Source organism: Maylandia zebra, linkage group LG3, assembly GCF_041146795.1.
Source record: "Maylandia zebra isolate NMK-2024a linkage group LG3, Mzebra_GT3a, whole genome shotgun sequence".
NCBI classification, from domain to species: domain Eukaryota; kingdom Metazoa; phylum Chordata; class Actinopteri; order Cichliformes; family Cichlidae; genus Maylandia; species Maylandia zebra.
Window position 1 is genome coordinate 30,020,846 of NC_135169.1, and position 16,480 is coordinate 30,037,325.

The 16,480-nt window shown below is 40.4% G+C and overlaps 1 protein-coding gene and 1 long non-coding RNA gene across 2 annotated transcripts; both read right to left on the bottom strand.

Annotated features, from left to right (window-relative positions):
• Nucleotides 1-2,327: 2,327 nt before the first annotated feature.
• On the bottom strand, nt 2,328-3,274 carry LOC143416460 (uncharacterized). Its single transcript, XR_013096827.1, has 3 exons — nt 3,022-3,274; nt 2,595-2,877; nt 2,328-2,467 (listed from the first exon to the last, which is right to left on the bottom strand). It is a non-coding gene; the product is annotated as an uncharacterized LOC143416460 (long non-coding RNA).
• A 587-nt stretch (nt 3,275-3,861) lies between these two features.
• Nucleotides 3,862-12,928, bottom strand: LOC143416461 (uncharacterized). The gene is made up of 8 exons (XM_076881668.1): nt 12,847-12,928; nt 12,053-12,234; nt 11,506-11,639; nt 7,818-8,957; nt 7,493-7,729; nt 7,170-7,394; nt 6,826-6,889; nt 3,862-6,239 (listed from the first exon to the last, which is right to left on the bottom strand). The coding sequence occupies exons 2-8, from the start codon at nt 12,228-12,230 to the stop codon at nt 5,167-5,169; spliced, it is 3,051 nt and encodes a 1,016-aa protein (XP_076737783.1). The 5' UTR covers nt 12,231-12,234; nt 12,847-12,928; the 3' UTR covers nt 3,862-5,166.
• Between the last annotated feature and the right edge of the window lie 3,552 nt (nt 12,929-16,480).

The window sequence follows — 16,480 nt, forward strand, 5'->3', positions numbered from 1 at the left end:
CTTCGGGCATACCGGGCATTCGAACATTATTCTAACAGTGACTTGTGTCGAAAACACTGCTTTATTAGATTGAGCAAGCTAGTAATGTTTAGCAAGATTAAAAAGTGTTCAGGAAAACTGATTCACAAAACTAGATGTCACAGGTGCAGCCCCCTCTCATCTCTCCAAACCTTTGGCTGCCTTCTCTAGTCTATCTGGAGCTGCTGTCCATCCTAGTGTATTGATATGAACATTTTAAAAAAGTTTATTTGAGTAAGAATTTAGCAAACATAGACAAACATCCATAAACATCGATTAAGAGAAATAGAACCTAAAAGTATTTCCATTTCCTCAATGATTGCATTGACCCATTTAGGGACGTTGTAGGGGAAGAGATGTTCTGACCTCTATGCCTTCCTTTTCCCTCTCTCTGTCTACTTCCCAAGCAGAACAATGGGTCACAGACAGACAAACCTAAGGTTACTATGACTTGAGAGTCATTTCACACATTGGGACATGTGGGTCACCCCAGTTCTGTTTGTTCCTTTTAAACTTGTAGCACATGCCCCTTCAAAAATCTCTGCACAGCCCCGCACTCAGTGTTTCTTCTTTACTCAACATTTTGGACGTCTCTGCGTTGTGGTTGCTAAGTCTGACCTTACAATAGATAGACTCAAGTTTTACATTGCAAAATGCAATGTTGCAGGCTAAATAGTTTCATGATTCCAAAAAACAACAATAAAAAACAAAACAAAAGACTTTTTTCATACTTGTATTAAGTTTTGTATCAAAATTACAAAAAAATTCAATCTCAGGTTAAATTTGATAGAAAGAGCTTACACTGACATCCATCTTGATAAAAGATGAGTGTCACAATAAGCCATGTTTGCATTTATTTGCACTGCTTTCCACTCTGGATGTCTATTTATGTTAAGCTGTAAGTATAAAAGAATCCATTCTACAACTTGTTTTTTTTTCTAAGTTGTTGAATATAAACATTATTTTGTGCTAATATTGCACTTTTTTTCAGAACCAAAGAGTTTTTGAAATCTGCATAAAATCACATTTTAAATTACTTTTGAATATTACTTTAAATATTTACATTTAAAGTTCTGCTAAAAGTTCAAATAAAAAGATTAATAATGTTGAACTGTAAAATATTTTGGGTGCAGTTTATTTTTTAATACAAGTATAATAGTGTTTAGTGTTTTGTTTAGTATGAACTTTTACAACATTCAGCAAAATAAATTTAATTTTTTTTATTGATCATAAACAGACTACATCAGATTCATATCGGTGTCGGCAGATATTCAAATTTATGATATCGGTATCAGACATTAAAAGTGGTATTGTGCCATCCCTAATTTATACATCTTTCTGCATTTAATCATTAGCTATTAATAGTCTCTGGCTCTTATTACAGTTTTTCTCGATTGCTAAAACACATTTCTTGAAACTACGCCTCATATCCTCACAACAGTAAACACAAATCCATAACCTCTCACTCAATTCCCCAAACATCCTATTTCCAGGTCAAAATGAAGCTCTACACCCAAAACTATTCACTCCTGCTGAAAAACCAAACTTTGCCCTCAGACATCAAACACAAGCCCTCAAAAACACACACACTACAACAGAGTTTTGCACACTGGTACAATTAATTCAAAACAATAGTTCCAAAACAATTAGGTTGCTTATGGTTCTCCCCTTCAAAACCCTTGTCACATGATAAACACAAAAGACGCAACCAATGTATGTACAGTGGCACATTGTCATTCATGTACTATACAGTACAACACACACCAGAAACATTATCCCACCTCAGCATCTTGTCTTTGGTCTGGGTCAGGCCAGAGAATCTCATCCACATCACAGGCTATATTGGCCCCAGCCAGGCAGCGGGGGTAAAATCCTCTTGCATGCCTGATCCACCCCTGGCATGCATCTACTGATATGTCTAGGCAGGCCTCTTCCATGGCCTGAAGGAGGTGAACACGGACATAAGGTTCTCGGTCATACACTTTCCACCGCCATGCCGAAAATAACTCCTCTATCGGGTTTAGAAAGGGAGAGTATGCAGGCAGAAAGATATTAGAAAACCTTGGGTTATTGGTAAACCAGTCACGAACCAGAGCAGCGCGATGGAAGCTGACGTTATCCCACACAACAACGTAGTGAGGCTGCTCTGGCTGTGCTGGTTCCCTGTAGTCCAGCTGGAACATATGTTGTCTTAAACCATCAAGAAAAGCAAGGAGAAGCATAGTGTTATAGGGTCCTAGTACGGCATGGCGGTGGAGTACCCCTCGTTGGCTGATGGCTGCGCACATAGTGTAGTGACATTCCCCCCACGCTGACCAGGGACATTTACAATAGCCCGATGGCCAATTATGTTCCTCCCCCTTTTCCTTCTTTTGGTCAGGTTAAAACCTGCCTCATCCACAAAGATTATTTCATGGGGAACAGGCCGTCCTTCAATCTCAAAGATTCTCTGCAAAACACATAACACAGTAGAGTCAATCGGTACCCTGAACCACAGTTCAAGAGTGCTGAAATGGCAGCATAAACTGCCATGCTGTGATGGTACACAATACTTTATACAGTATCAAAACTCATACCTGAACATATTCCACACGTTGGTTTTTCACTCTGTCAGAGTTTCGTTCGAAAGGGACTCGGTATGCCTGTTTCATCCGGAATTGATTCTTTCGGAGGATGCGGTCAATTGTGGAGAGGCTGATGGCATTTATGCCTCGAAAAAGATGATCATCCTCAATCACTCTCCTTTGAATCTCTCGCAGGCGGATTACATTATTTGCAATTACCATGTTTACAAGTTCCCTCTCTTGCTCCTCCGACAAAAGCCTTAACCTGCCTCCACCAGGTGGTCGTCTCTGTGTCCTACAAAAATAGAAGCACTCATTACTGTAACTGTCACACATTCATTTTACAGGAAAATAATGGAAACATACTGAAACTCAAGACACATAAGTTCAGTAACTTACAAGTTACTGTACAAAGCAGTCTTACTGCAAGTACACCTACCTGTTTTCCTCCCTGAAGGTTCTGATGATGGAGGCAACAGTGAAGCGACTCAAATTTGGTTGTACTCGTTGCCCAGCCTCCCTCATAGTCATCCCATGGACAAGGACATGGTCAACTAAAGTGGCTCGAATTTCATCCGAGACTGACTGTCTTCGTGCCCTTGCTCTTCCCCTTCCTTGTCGCCGTCGTTCTCCACCTCCACCTCCTTCACCACGTCCTCCTCCTCCTCCACCTCTCCCTCCTCCTCCACCACCTTCCTGTTGTCCTAGACCACCTCCTCCTCCTCTTCCACCACGTCCTCCTCTTTCACCATGTCCTCTTCCTCCACCATGTCCTCCTCCTTCACCACGTCCTCCTCTTTCACCATGTCCTCTTCCTCCACCACGTCCTCCTCCTTCACCACGTCCTCTTTCTCCACCACGTCCTCTTCCTTTGCATCTCTTTGGATCCATTGTTTCAAACCTGAATGAGCTGACTTTGGCCCTTTTATCTATCCATCGCAGGTTCTGATTGGTGTGTGCTAAATTTTGACTCCTAGTGTTTCCACCTGGTTAATTGTGTGCTAATTGAGCTCAAGCTATGCTGACTTAAGTTAACATTATTGCATGCTAGTGCTTTCTAAATGACTACATGGTGTACGCACTGTAAAATGTAGGGATTTGTGTGTAGAGTTTTGCAGTAACAGTTCACCAAATTTGAGTCATGTGTCAAAGCAGGGAATAGTGTTTATAGTTCAGGGAAATGGGTGTGCTTTTTGACCAATAGCGTTACGGTTTTGAAATTTTAGTTTAGAGGCCTGGTTATAGTGTTTAAGCAATCGAGAAAAACTGTAATAGGTGTCTACCTCTCCTAACCCTTAAATGGTCACAGGAGATGGATGCCCTCTCCCTGAGCCGGGTTTTTGTGGAGCTTTTTTCCTGTTAAAAGTGAACTTTTCCTAACCACCGTTGCCATGTGTTTGCTCACATTGATTGTTGGGGTTTCTCTGCATTATTGTGGGGTCTTTACCTTACAAAGCACAATGAGGAGATTGCTGTTGTGATTTGGGACTATATGAATAAAATTGATGTTAATGCTGGTAATGGCATCACATGAATCAAAGCATTTTCTTAGAGTGTCTCTTGTTGATCACAACATGTAAGTGTAGTACTACAACAGCAAAACCGTGGCATGGGAAATGGGAAACCTTGTCAGAGATTATAGCTTTTATTTGCTTAATAAGACATCTTTGATCTGTCAATCATATCAGCAATATAGCATACACATATCAGGTAGTTCTATTATTATTAGATACTTTACAATTAAGTAAAAATAGAGATTTGACAATATCAGGGAAAAATCAAACAAAACCTAATTTCTTCAATCTTAAGTGTGTTGTTGTGTTTTGTTATTGTTTTTAAAGTTTGATGTGTTTCATGGTCTCAAACATTCGTCCACTTTAGTCACATCTGTATGAAAAATTATGATCACAGTGAATCAAGGCACTAGGTAGTTCAAGCAACAACCCCATAAACACAGCTATCCCACTCATAGATCTTGTGAGAATCTTTAAGCTCAACGTTTTAGTTGTTTATGGATCACAAACCTATTGAACATAAATACACCAAACAATATGTTCCCACCACCAAAGGGAAGTAAGAAAAAACAAAATGTTAGTAGATAAAATGCTAAAGTGGCTGAAGAACAAAATCTCCTTCATGAAGGAGGGAAACTGCTGACTAAATATATGATAGTTTGCCAAAAACCAGATTTCAAATAAATACTAATTTTGTGCAACGCCTTTTATGGCTTTCTTTTTTTTCTTTTTTTAAATTTTAACAATGCATTGTGTTCTGCGTCCTGTAGACCACTGCCAATCAATCTCGTGCCGTGTCTCCTGTACAGTACAGAATGAGTTCAGGTAGTCAAATCTACATAAATCTTCGATCACTAGCAGCGTGACTCTGAAGAGCTGTCCTGTGTGTTTGTAAGTTTTCTCCCAACAAACACAAAAATGTCAAACACAACAAGAAAAGTGTATAAAGTATGTAGTGATGGGTTTTACAGCCTTAAAACATCTATAATAACTGTAAAAAATTAAAGTTGGCTATTATTATTTTTTTAACGTAACTCCCGGGATAAACGAGGGACTACTGTACCTGGTTATTATGAAAATCTTACATGAGTAAGAGATTTTCTTTCCTCCTGTACAGCCTTATATGCTTTCTGTACAGCTTCTGAAAGTGACTCTGAATCTTTAGCTGCTTCATTTCCAATTACACCTCCCATTATTCCTCCTGCAGTTGCTGCTCCAACCAAGCCTACTGCTCCAGCAGCTACTAATGCATTCTGTTGTTGTGCAGCTGGCACAAATCTGGAAAGCTTTGTTGTGACATTCATCAATTGTGGGTTCTTCACAGCTTTGATAGCAAATTCAGCCAATGTTACTACACCGAAAAAAGCACCGAGCAAGGCTCCTGTTCCAGTCCCTGCCATTTGGATCAGAAACCTACTCCTCACATTAGTTTTAGCCTGCTTTCTGATCTCTTCTGGGGTTTTATCTGGCATTGACTGCCTAATGTGCTCTACCTGTTCTCGTATTACTGTCTCCAAATGTTGCAGCATTTTATTTGTGTAGTAACCTCCGTTTCTTTCTGCCACCATTTTTTCTATTGATTTCAGCAACTCCTCCAGCTGAAACTGGTTGCTCCTGTAGTTGTTTGGCTGGTTGTTGTTCCAGTGTTTGTTATCAAAGACGTGACACCGACCACCACACTTTGACACCAGATCACTCAGATTTTTGTTCTCACTGACAAAATCTTCAATTTTAAATTTTTTGTCAAGCTGTTCACCGTGAGTGAAAACAACGACAGCATATTTTAGAGCTTCATCTGAGAAACACTGACATATCTTAGCGATGACAGCCTGCTCGTGCTCTGTGAATTTATCCACTCGAAGCACAATGAGAAAAGCATGAGGCCCAGGAGCACACTCTGTCATACAGCTCATTATCTCAGGCTTCAGATCTTCCTCAGACCTTCCTGTGTCAAAGAAACCAGGGGTGTCGATCAGAGTGATGCTTCTTCCACTGACTGTTTTGGTTTCTGTTTGGCATTTCATTGTTCCAGAGTTTGGAGAGGCATAAGTGGCAAAGTGCTCCTCTCCAAAAATGGTGTTACCCAGGTGACTTTTCCCAGATCCAGTTTTTCCCAGCAGGACCAGCCTCATCGCAGTTGAATCTAGAGGAGAAAGTTGACTCTGTTAAGTACATTTGTTTCTTACTTTTGCTGCCTTTGAAATATTTTTTGGTCATGGTTTGAGGTTTAAAATAGGAAGCAGATTTTACAGTATAGGCTTAGTCAGACACAGAGTCAATACTAAAGAATAAGAGGAGAATGCAGTTTGCTATTAGGCCAAGCTTTTGGTCGGTTATTATAAATATCCAGAGTACAACTTGTGGGTTTCAGGTTGTTGACCACTGTCACTGTTGGTATGAGAACAGATGGGTCTGTAGCAGGAGGGATAATATGAGACCTGAACATTAAATGATAATTAGGTCAAGCTTTTGTTCAGTCTTTGGAGGGTTGTCTGAATCCTCCAAACTTTCAGGGATTTGAGCTGTTGTCCAAATGCTGTGTATTTTGTACACTGTGATGGACTGAATGTCTTTTATATTCTCTAACTGATGTAGTAATTCCCTGTTGATGTTTTAGATGTTGTCTCTTTTTTAACTCGAGATTTTTAGGTGCCCGAAAAGAAAAGAAAAAGCAGATAAAAAAAAACCACTGTTTTGATTCTTAGTTGTATATATTTTCCTACACTCACCTTGGTCTGGGTCTTTGTGGTGAAAATCTTCAGTGAATTTGCCATTTTGGACAGAGCCAAATGTCTGTAAAGACAACAAATTAACAGCATTAGTAACAATTTCTGTACAGTATATTATTACACATAAGAATTACACTGGGGTCAGATGAGACTGTCCCTGCTGACTGATATTGGCAAATGAGATGGTAAATGAGCTTACTATTGGAACATATTTGATTACTATATTCAGAGTTTCTTTTTTTAAGCACAAATCAATATAAGAGTTTGGTGTTGGTGGCATTCTTCAACTCTCAGCGTCGTAATTGTCAATAGTTGATTTTTAGGGAAAAGTGCTATGTCATAACCTCGTGTGTCTCCTCATCATCGGGGTGAATGACGATGCGGATCAGAAATGGTGTGATGCCTGCTCGCTCCTCTTCAAATACATAAACTTCCTCCATTAACACTCTCTCCACTTCACTGACAGGAAACTGCAGGGCCATCCCAGCACCGAGGACGGGAAGAGCGACAGATCTGAATCCTTTCTTCTCACAAAAAGACAGTATTGTGTTGATGCTCATTCGAAGAACCTATAGAACATAACAATATTGGATTAAGACAAATGGCTTCATTAAAAAATGTCCTCACAAACAGGCAGACTAATAAAATCCCTCCTTTACTATCTCACCTGGACTGCAACACCCTCTGGGTCACCATCAAAGGGAACAAGATTGAGGAAGAAGACTGCATTAGACTGAAGTCCAGGTAAGCCCTCCAGCAGTACTGAGTCACCAGGCATTGTTTCATCTTCTGCTTCCTTTCTAAACCTTGTGGTCAGCTGTGGTCCAGCTACTTCAAACAAAGCATTTCCAACACGGGTAGAGAGAGGATCATGGCCAACCATAGGAGACACCAAAGCATCCACCTAGGAGAAGAGCAGGAGATTTAGTGGGCTTAGAAAATGTGTTTTATTGCAAGGTGTTGTTTATTTTAATTACAGCAACATTTCTCACCTGTTGGCTCTCGATCGATCCCTGAATAACCTCCATGTGGACTCTGCCTCCAGGAGCTCTGGCAGCGGCTCCTCTTGCTGTATCTTCATCAGGTGTATCTATCCCTTGGAGAAGCCTGTCACATGCTTCCTGCATGGCCCTCACTGCCTCCTCTTTGTTATCAATCAGGATGATTTTCCTCAGACTTCGACCTCCCACACTGCCAAAGTCCTTCACAGCAGCAACAGTTGCTTCAGTGCACACAGTGAGAGGAACCCCAGAGACACCTGAGCTGATACAAGGAATGGCTATGGACTGAAACTCCATTATTTCTGAAAACTTTAAAGCACAATGCACAGTTTTCTCCAGTAACATCTTATCTCTGTTACTTGCTTTTCCACCTACAGGCCCAACTGCATGAAGCAGTTTCTTGCACTTTAAGTTACCCCCTGTGGTCACTACTGTGTCTCCTATGGGAATTTTCCCCAAACACTTCACTAATTCATCACTCTCTCTCTGTATTTCAGGACCACCAGCTCGACTCAGTGCAGCAGCAACACCTGCAGAGTGCTCCAAGTCCTGATTGGCTGCATTTACCAGAGCATCAGCGTGTTGCTTGGTGATGTCACCCTGACACACAAACACCTGGAGCCCATCACAAAGGCTGTAGCTAGCAATGGTTGTGCTTTCCTCTCTTAAACTCAGAGATGCCATATCGTCACGTAAACTTGAAGGTTGCTCAATGTCTAACAACCTGGCATGAACCAGAGACTGTTCTCCAACAACAACAGCCATCCCAGACTCATCTGTGTACACCTTCACCTCACCTGCAGTCTGACAAGAGCTGCTGGACTGAACCAAAGCTTCAACTTTGTCAGGGTTTACCTCATGATGGCAAAAGTAGCCACCAAAGAGAGCGTCTACCTCAGCTTTCCAATCACTAACTTCATCTGCAGCACCAGGTTGAGCGAGCCTCCTGACTAAAACTCTCCCCTCCTCACAGTAAAGATCAGCAGAGCAGGCTAAACAGGCAAGCATGTTCTCAAGTTCTTGCTGAGCATGTGGACATTCTTTCAGGTAACGAAGGAGATAATTATCAACGTGTAGTTCATACTCTTCATCACTTGGTGGAAGAGACGAGGCGGGAATGTTCTCAGGAGTCTGTGATTGGGAAGAAATGCAAATGAGAGGAGGTATCAATCGGAAACAAAGACCACCTTACCTTATATATATATATATATATATATATATATATATATATATATATATATATATATATATATATACATACACACACACACACCGTAAAAAAAACCCAAAACTAAACAAACTGTAATATTCCGGCAGCTGGGGCGCCAAAATAATAACAGAAAATAACTTTCTCATAAAAATACGGTTATTTTCAGTAATGACAAAACAGTTTGTTGCCCTAATTATACATGGGATTTTGCCTTTTTCAAGTGCTTTTAAACATTAAATTAGGTCCATTTTAACATGATCAAACAATAAAATTACCTATAAACAAGGTCAATGAATGCGGCAATATGAATAATAATACTTAAATGTACAGAAATATACAGTTACCAGTTGGTTTAAATAATAATGGACTGCATTCATATAGTGCTTTTTGAGACCCTCAAAGTGCTTTACAATTCCCTTCTGGCCATCACCAGTAGGTGGTAGGTGAAGTGTCTTGCCCAAAGACACAACAACCGAGAGTGTCCGAGCCGGGGCTCGAACCGGCAACCTTCTGATTACAAGGCAATCTGCCAATGCTTGAGCCACGATCGCCCTAAATAACAATAATAATTATTATTATTTGATGTAAAAAAAAAAAGTTCATAAGAATAATTTTATATATTTTTCCATAGCATTACATTTGAATTTAACAGTTTCTTTCAAATAACGGACAAATATTTGTGAAATTATGATAGATTTGTGAATGTATTTTAACAATCTAAATATGCATATTTACAGACAAATACATTTAAAAAACAAGAAAATTATGTTTTATTGCATTTACAGTGATTTTACTTTAATTTACATTTGAAATGTAAAATCACAGCCTATTTATGTAGATTTAGTGATATTTTAGAAGAACAGTACAAAACTGTAAAATATACAGTAAAATAATTAGATAGATAGATAGATAGATAGATAGATAGATAGATAGATAGATAGATAGATAGATAGATAGATAGATAGATAGATAGATAGATAGATAGATAGATGCAGTGCAGTGAACATGGGGCTGCATTACATCCTGCAACACCTTGACCGCCCGGGAACTTATGCCAGGGTCCTGTTTGTGGACTTTAGTTCGGCTTTTAACACCATCGTGCCTGAACTTCTTTCCTCCAAACTCTCCCAGCTCAGCGTGTCACCAGCTACCTGTCAGTGGATCACCAGCTTCCTGACAGACAGAAAGCAACAAGTGAGGCTGGGGGAGATCACCTCTGAAACCCGGTCCCTCAGTATTGGTGCCCCTCAAGGATGTGTCCTCTCACCACTACTGTTCTCCCTCTACACTAACGACTGCACCTCCAATAACTCTGCTGTCAAACTCCTAAAGTTTGCAGATGACACCACTGTCATTGGCCTCATTCAAGATGGTGATGAGTCTGCATACTGGCAGGAAGTTGAGCGGCTGGTACTCTGGTGCAGTCAGCACAATCTGGAGCTGAACACTCTTAAGACTGTAGAGATGACAGTGGACTTCAGGAGACATCCCTCAACTCTGCTCCCCCTCACCATATCAGACAGCCCTGTGTCAACTGTGAAGACCTTCAAGTTCCTGGGTACAACCATCTCCCAGGACCTGAAGTGGGAGACCAACATCAACTCCATCCTCAAAAAGACCCAGCAGAGGATGTACTTCCTGAGACAACTGGGGAAGTACAGTCTTCCACAGGAGCTGCTGATCCAGTTCTACACTGCGGTCATTGAGTCTGTCCTGTGCTCCTCCATCACAGTCTGGTATGGAGCAGCCACTAAACAGGACAGGAGCAGACTGCAGCGGACTGTACGGGCAGCAGAAAGGATCATCAGCGCCCCCCTGCCCTCCATCCAGGATCTGTACCTCTCAAGAACCAGGAAACGGGCAGGGAAAATCATCACAGACCCCTCACACCCTGCACACAGACTTTTTGATCTGCTGCCCTCTGGCAGACGGTACAGAAGCCTGCAGACCAGGACCACCCGAAACAGGAACAGTTTCTTTCCCCTCGCCATCTCCCTTCTTAACAGTTGACCTGTCACACTGCTCCCACTGCCAGACTGCAACTGCACCTTATGTACATTTTGTAGTATTCATTCCACCTCATTCATTTCTGTATTTTATGTATATAAGTTTAGATTCGTTATTTATAGTTGGTTTACATAGCTTTGTGTATGTATGTGTAATGTGTATATATAGACACTTGTGTGTGTGAGATTTACATTGCTGTGCTTGAGAGCCACCATCTACCGGAACCAAATTCCCTGTATGTGTCTGCACATATACTTGGCCAATAAACACGATTCTGATTCTGAGATAGATAGATAGATAGATAGATAGATAGATAGATAGATAGATAGATAGATAGATAGATAGATAGATAGATAGATAGATAGATAGATAGATAGATAGATAGATAGATGGACAATGCTGATTCTATATGGATCCATAAAACTGTCAAAGATCTTGATTAAATCAAAACATGAAATTTACCTCTGCTGGAGCAGAAGTGGGGGTCATGAAGTGAGAGGAGGTAGAATTTTGCAGACTTTCTCGGACAGTGAACACCAAACGACAATCTTCAAGATCCAAAACATGCTCTGATCTCTGAAGAACTCGCTGCTGATCTATAAATAGATCTCAAGTTACAAACTGAGTTTCATGTAGAATTTATTTTTATGTGACTTATTTTCGTTTTTATGTTTCTTTTTTCCTTCTTCTTTAATCTTATCTTTTCACCCACTGTCGGTGGCTGATCATCAAATGTTGTGTAATATTAAGTTTCGCTTTCCGGACAGACTTTTGTTTTCCTTTCTTACGTGTCCCATTGCCACCAGTAACTCACTTGTGAAAGTATAATAGTTCCTAAACAGCCAAAACTTTCTGATACGGTTACTGAGGCAAAATATAATTATTGATGAAAATAATAAATGGTCATTTAGAGACGTCGACTACTGTATGATATTTCGTGCATAAGAAAGTCCGTACATTATAAACATAGGTAAATATATTTACCTATTAAAATTCATAACAAACCTACCTTTTTTATTTCGGAAAGCAACACTGTAGAGGTTTTCGTCCACTGTAGTCACCGGTCCGCACTCTCCTCCGCCCGATTTGCGGCGAATACCGAAGTATTTTTGTACTCTCGTCAGATGTTCTTCTTTAATACTCTCACACTCAAAGAAAACCGGGTGCTGGGTCTGATCCTCCATCATCCCGCTGTAAATGAACCAAACATAAGCAGCGATTTGTAAGAGCGCAGCACTCTCTGATCGGAGTAAAGGAGTGATCCTGCAAGCTTCCTCAATGTGCACAAACACCTTTGTGCGTCATAAAGGTCACATGACTAAACAAACGCGCCTGCAGGTGATGTTAAATTTAGAACAGTAATAACTACACCTTTGTGGTAAACCAGTCTTCCAAAGCTCCCCATACCGAAACCATCTAAAACCAGTTTCTTCATCCAAGTACGTTTATTAAATGCCTCTGTAATTACTAATTTTGTTTTTTAACACTTTTAAAACTAGTTGTTCACAAGAGCCAGAACAGCAGGATACTACAAAAAAAATCAGACATCCGCAGAGGTAAACACATGCTGCTTCTAAATAGAGTTTGCCAAAGATATCAACATGTTTTGGTAAGAACAATGCTCTCTCTTTAGAAAAGCCATTCATTATCGTGCCACAGTTCTCCGCTGAATTTTAACAGCGCTCTTCACACGTCATATTCACTTTTTACATCTCACTCACTCACGCACACCAACACATGCACCCAACAGACCATTTTAACATGGACAAGCCGGTCCTTACATCCCTATTTCCTACGTCCTACCTGACGCTGTGGTGGAGTGATGATCAGGGGACGGGTTAACTGCATCTCGAACAAGGGGGCTGCTGGCTATGGTCGAGAGGCATTCGTCCGTGGGGTGGATGTGGATAGATGAGTGTGTCTGTGCAGTTTCTGTGTGTGTGAGTAGGCCTGGGTCTGGGGCTCGCTGGACCTTGATCCCTATGCCCACATAGCAAACAGGTTTTGCCTGGATCTGGTGTCAAGCCGGCATTGCTGGCTGACTTCTGGCATGGTAAGTGGTATGTCATCCAGATATGGGTTGTGTGTGTGTGTGGGGGGGGTCCGCTGGGTTTTGAGTCATTCTCATGGGTCTGTGTTTGTAAAGTTTGTAACTGATTGAATCAACAGGACTCACCAGAAATGATTATACTCCATGTTATAAATATTAACACGATCTGAGGGTTAATTTGTTGCTTCTAGATTTTTTTGTTTGTTTGTTTGTTTGTTTTTAGCATTTTACATATAGCAGTTTTCCATAGCTTTTCCTAATCCAGGGAACATCATGCATTTATGCACAAGAAAACCGAAATGACTTTGTGAATTAATAAAGACAGGATCACTCAGGAACTAACAGCAAATAGCAGGTGATGTGTCATTAACTGCAAACTTGTATGGCTGCCCTGTCTTACAGGATGGACACATTTTTATTTAGCTTTGTATTTGCATATAGCTCCGGTTACTCAAGCTTAAACCTTCTCTTTTGGATATTTCATGGCATGTCTTTAACTGAGATGGTAATAATAATAATAATAATAATTTCATGATTGTCATTTGCATACTTCTACCACTGTAGGATGTTTAGGTGAAGATACCAGTCCACATACAGGGAGTGCAGAATTATTAGGCAAATGAGTATTTTGTCCACATCATCCTCTTCATGCATGTTGTCTTACTCCAAGCTGTATAGGCTCGAAAGCCTACTACCAATTAAGCATATTAGGTGATGTGCATCTCTGTAATGAGAAGGGGTGTGGTCTAATGACATCAACACCCTATATCAGGTGTGCATAATTATTAGGCAACGTCCTTTCCTTTGGCAAAATGGGTCAAAAGAAGGACTTGACAGGCTCAGAAAAGTCAAAAATAGTGAGATATCTTGCAGAGGGATGCAGCAGTCTCAAAATTGCAAAGCTTCTGAAGCGTGATCATCCAACAATCAAGCGTTTCATTCAAAATAGTCAACAGGGTCGCAAGAAGCGTGTGGAAAAACCAAGGAGCAAAATAACTGCCCATGAACTGAGAAAAGTCAAGCGTGCAGCTGCCAAGATGCCACTTGCCACCAGTTTGGCCATATTTCAGAGCTGCAACATCACTGGAGTGCCCAAAAGCACAAGGTGTGCAATACTCAGAGACATGGCCAAGGTAAGAAAGGCTGAAAGACGACCACCACTGAACAAGACACACAAGCTGAAACGTCAAGACTGGGCCAAGAAATATCTCAAGACTGATTTTTCTAAGGTTTTATGGACTGATGAAATGAGAGTGAGTCTTGATGGGCCAAATGGATGGGCCCGTGGCTGGATTGGTAAAGGGCAGAGAGCTCCAGTCCGACTCAGACGCCAGCAAGGTGGAGGTGGAGTACTGGTTTGGGCTGGTATCATCAAAGGTGAGCTTGTGGGGCCTTTTCGGGTTGAGGATGGAGTCAAGCTCAACTCCCAGTCCTACTGCCAGTTTCTGGAAGACACCTTCTTCAAGCAGTGGTACAGGAAGAAGTCTGCATCCTTCAAGAAAAACATGATTTTCATGCAGGACAATGCTCCATCACACGCGTCCAAGTACTCCACAGCGTGGCTGGCAAGAAAGGGTATAAAAGAAGAAAAACTAATGACATGGCCTCCTTGTTCACCTGATCTGAACCCCATTGAGAACCTGTGGTCCATCATCAAATGTGAGATTTACAAGGAGGGAAAACAGTACACCTCTCTGAACAGTGTCTGGGAGGCTGTGGTTGCTGCTGCACGCAATGTTGATGGTGAACAGATCAAAACACTGACAGAATCCATGGATGGCAGGCTTTTGAGTGTCCTTGCAAAGAAAGGTGGCTATATTGGTCGCTGATTTGTTTTTGTTTTGTTTTTGAATGTCAGAAATGTATATTTGTGAATGTGGAGATGTTATATTGGTTTCACTGGTAAAAATAAATAATTGAAATGGGTATATATTTGTTTTTTGTTAAGTTTAATAATTATGCACAGTAATAGTCACCTGCACACACAGATATCCCCCTAAAATAGCTCAAACTAAAAACTACTTCCAAAAACATTCAGCTTTGATATTAATGAGTTTTTTGGGTTCATTGAGAACATGGTTGTTGTTCAATAATAACATTATTCCTCAAAAATACAACTTGCCTAATAATTCTGCACTCCCTGTATAATAAAGCTTCACTATCACGCTTTCAAATGGTCCAGAATGCTGCTGCTCGCCTGTTGACAGTGACATGCAAACATGAGCACATTACCCCTGTTCTTGTCTCTTTACGCTGGTTGCCTGTCCATTTTAGAATTCATTTTAAAATTTTATTGTTTGCAGACCTTCTACACCGATACACTCCACAAAGGTCTCATAGATCAGCTGACCAGTCACTCCTTGCTGTCCCCATGTCGAGACTGAAACACCGGGGAGACCGAGCTTTCATTGTTGTGGCCCCCTCCATAAACAAACTGCCCCTCCATATTAGGCTGGCCCCAACACTTGAAATGTTTAAATCACTTTTAAAAACACACTTTTTCTCAAAGGCTTTTTAGGAGTATTATCAGAGTCAGCTTGTAGTCAGTTTTAGTCAGCTGTTGGTCTCTTAATCTTTTTATTTTGTTAATTTTGTTCATTGTAGATCTTATTGCCTATTTTACTAATGTTTTAATATTTCATATATATATACTGATTTATTTTTATCTTCTTTTTCATTTATGTATTTATTTCATTGTTATTTATATTTATTTTTTTGTCTGCTTTATGTATGGTTTTTAACTGCTATCTCTGTTTAATTATTGGAAAGCACTTTGGTCAACTGTTGTTTTTTAAAGTGCTATATAAATAAAGTTGGATTGGATTACAATGCATGATGAACATATCTTTTTGATTTCTGAAAGCAGTAAAGTAGATTTTGTCTCTCATTCTCATAGTGGTCTCCTAAACTGTGGTGAATATGGAAATATTTTCATAAAATACAAAGCAATTAGTAAGAGCTCTGCACTCTCTCATGAGACTGAAGGTTTGATCCTGCGAGATGAGTTGTATGTCTACATGTAAAACTAATTATGATTATAGGACAATTTTCAACCTTCCTTTCATCTCAGAAGTTTTTCAAAGAGTAGTTGTAAAACAGCTAACAGATCATCTGCAGAGAAATTGTTTATTTGATGAGTTGCAGTCGGGTATCAGAGCCCATCACAGTACACAAACAGCTTTAGTCAAAGTTATAAATGATCTTCTTATGGCCTCTGACAGTGGACTCATCTCTGTTAATTTATTACAGTGATTATAGCATGTTGTAGGTATTGAAGGTACGACGCTGCAGTGGTTTGAATCTATCTATCTAATAGTCTCCAATTTGTTCATGTAAATGGGGAATCTACTTTACATTATGGATTTCCACATGGTTCTGCGATAGGAC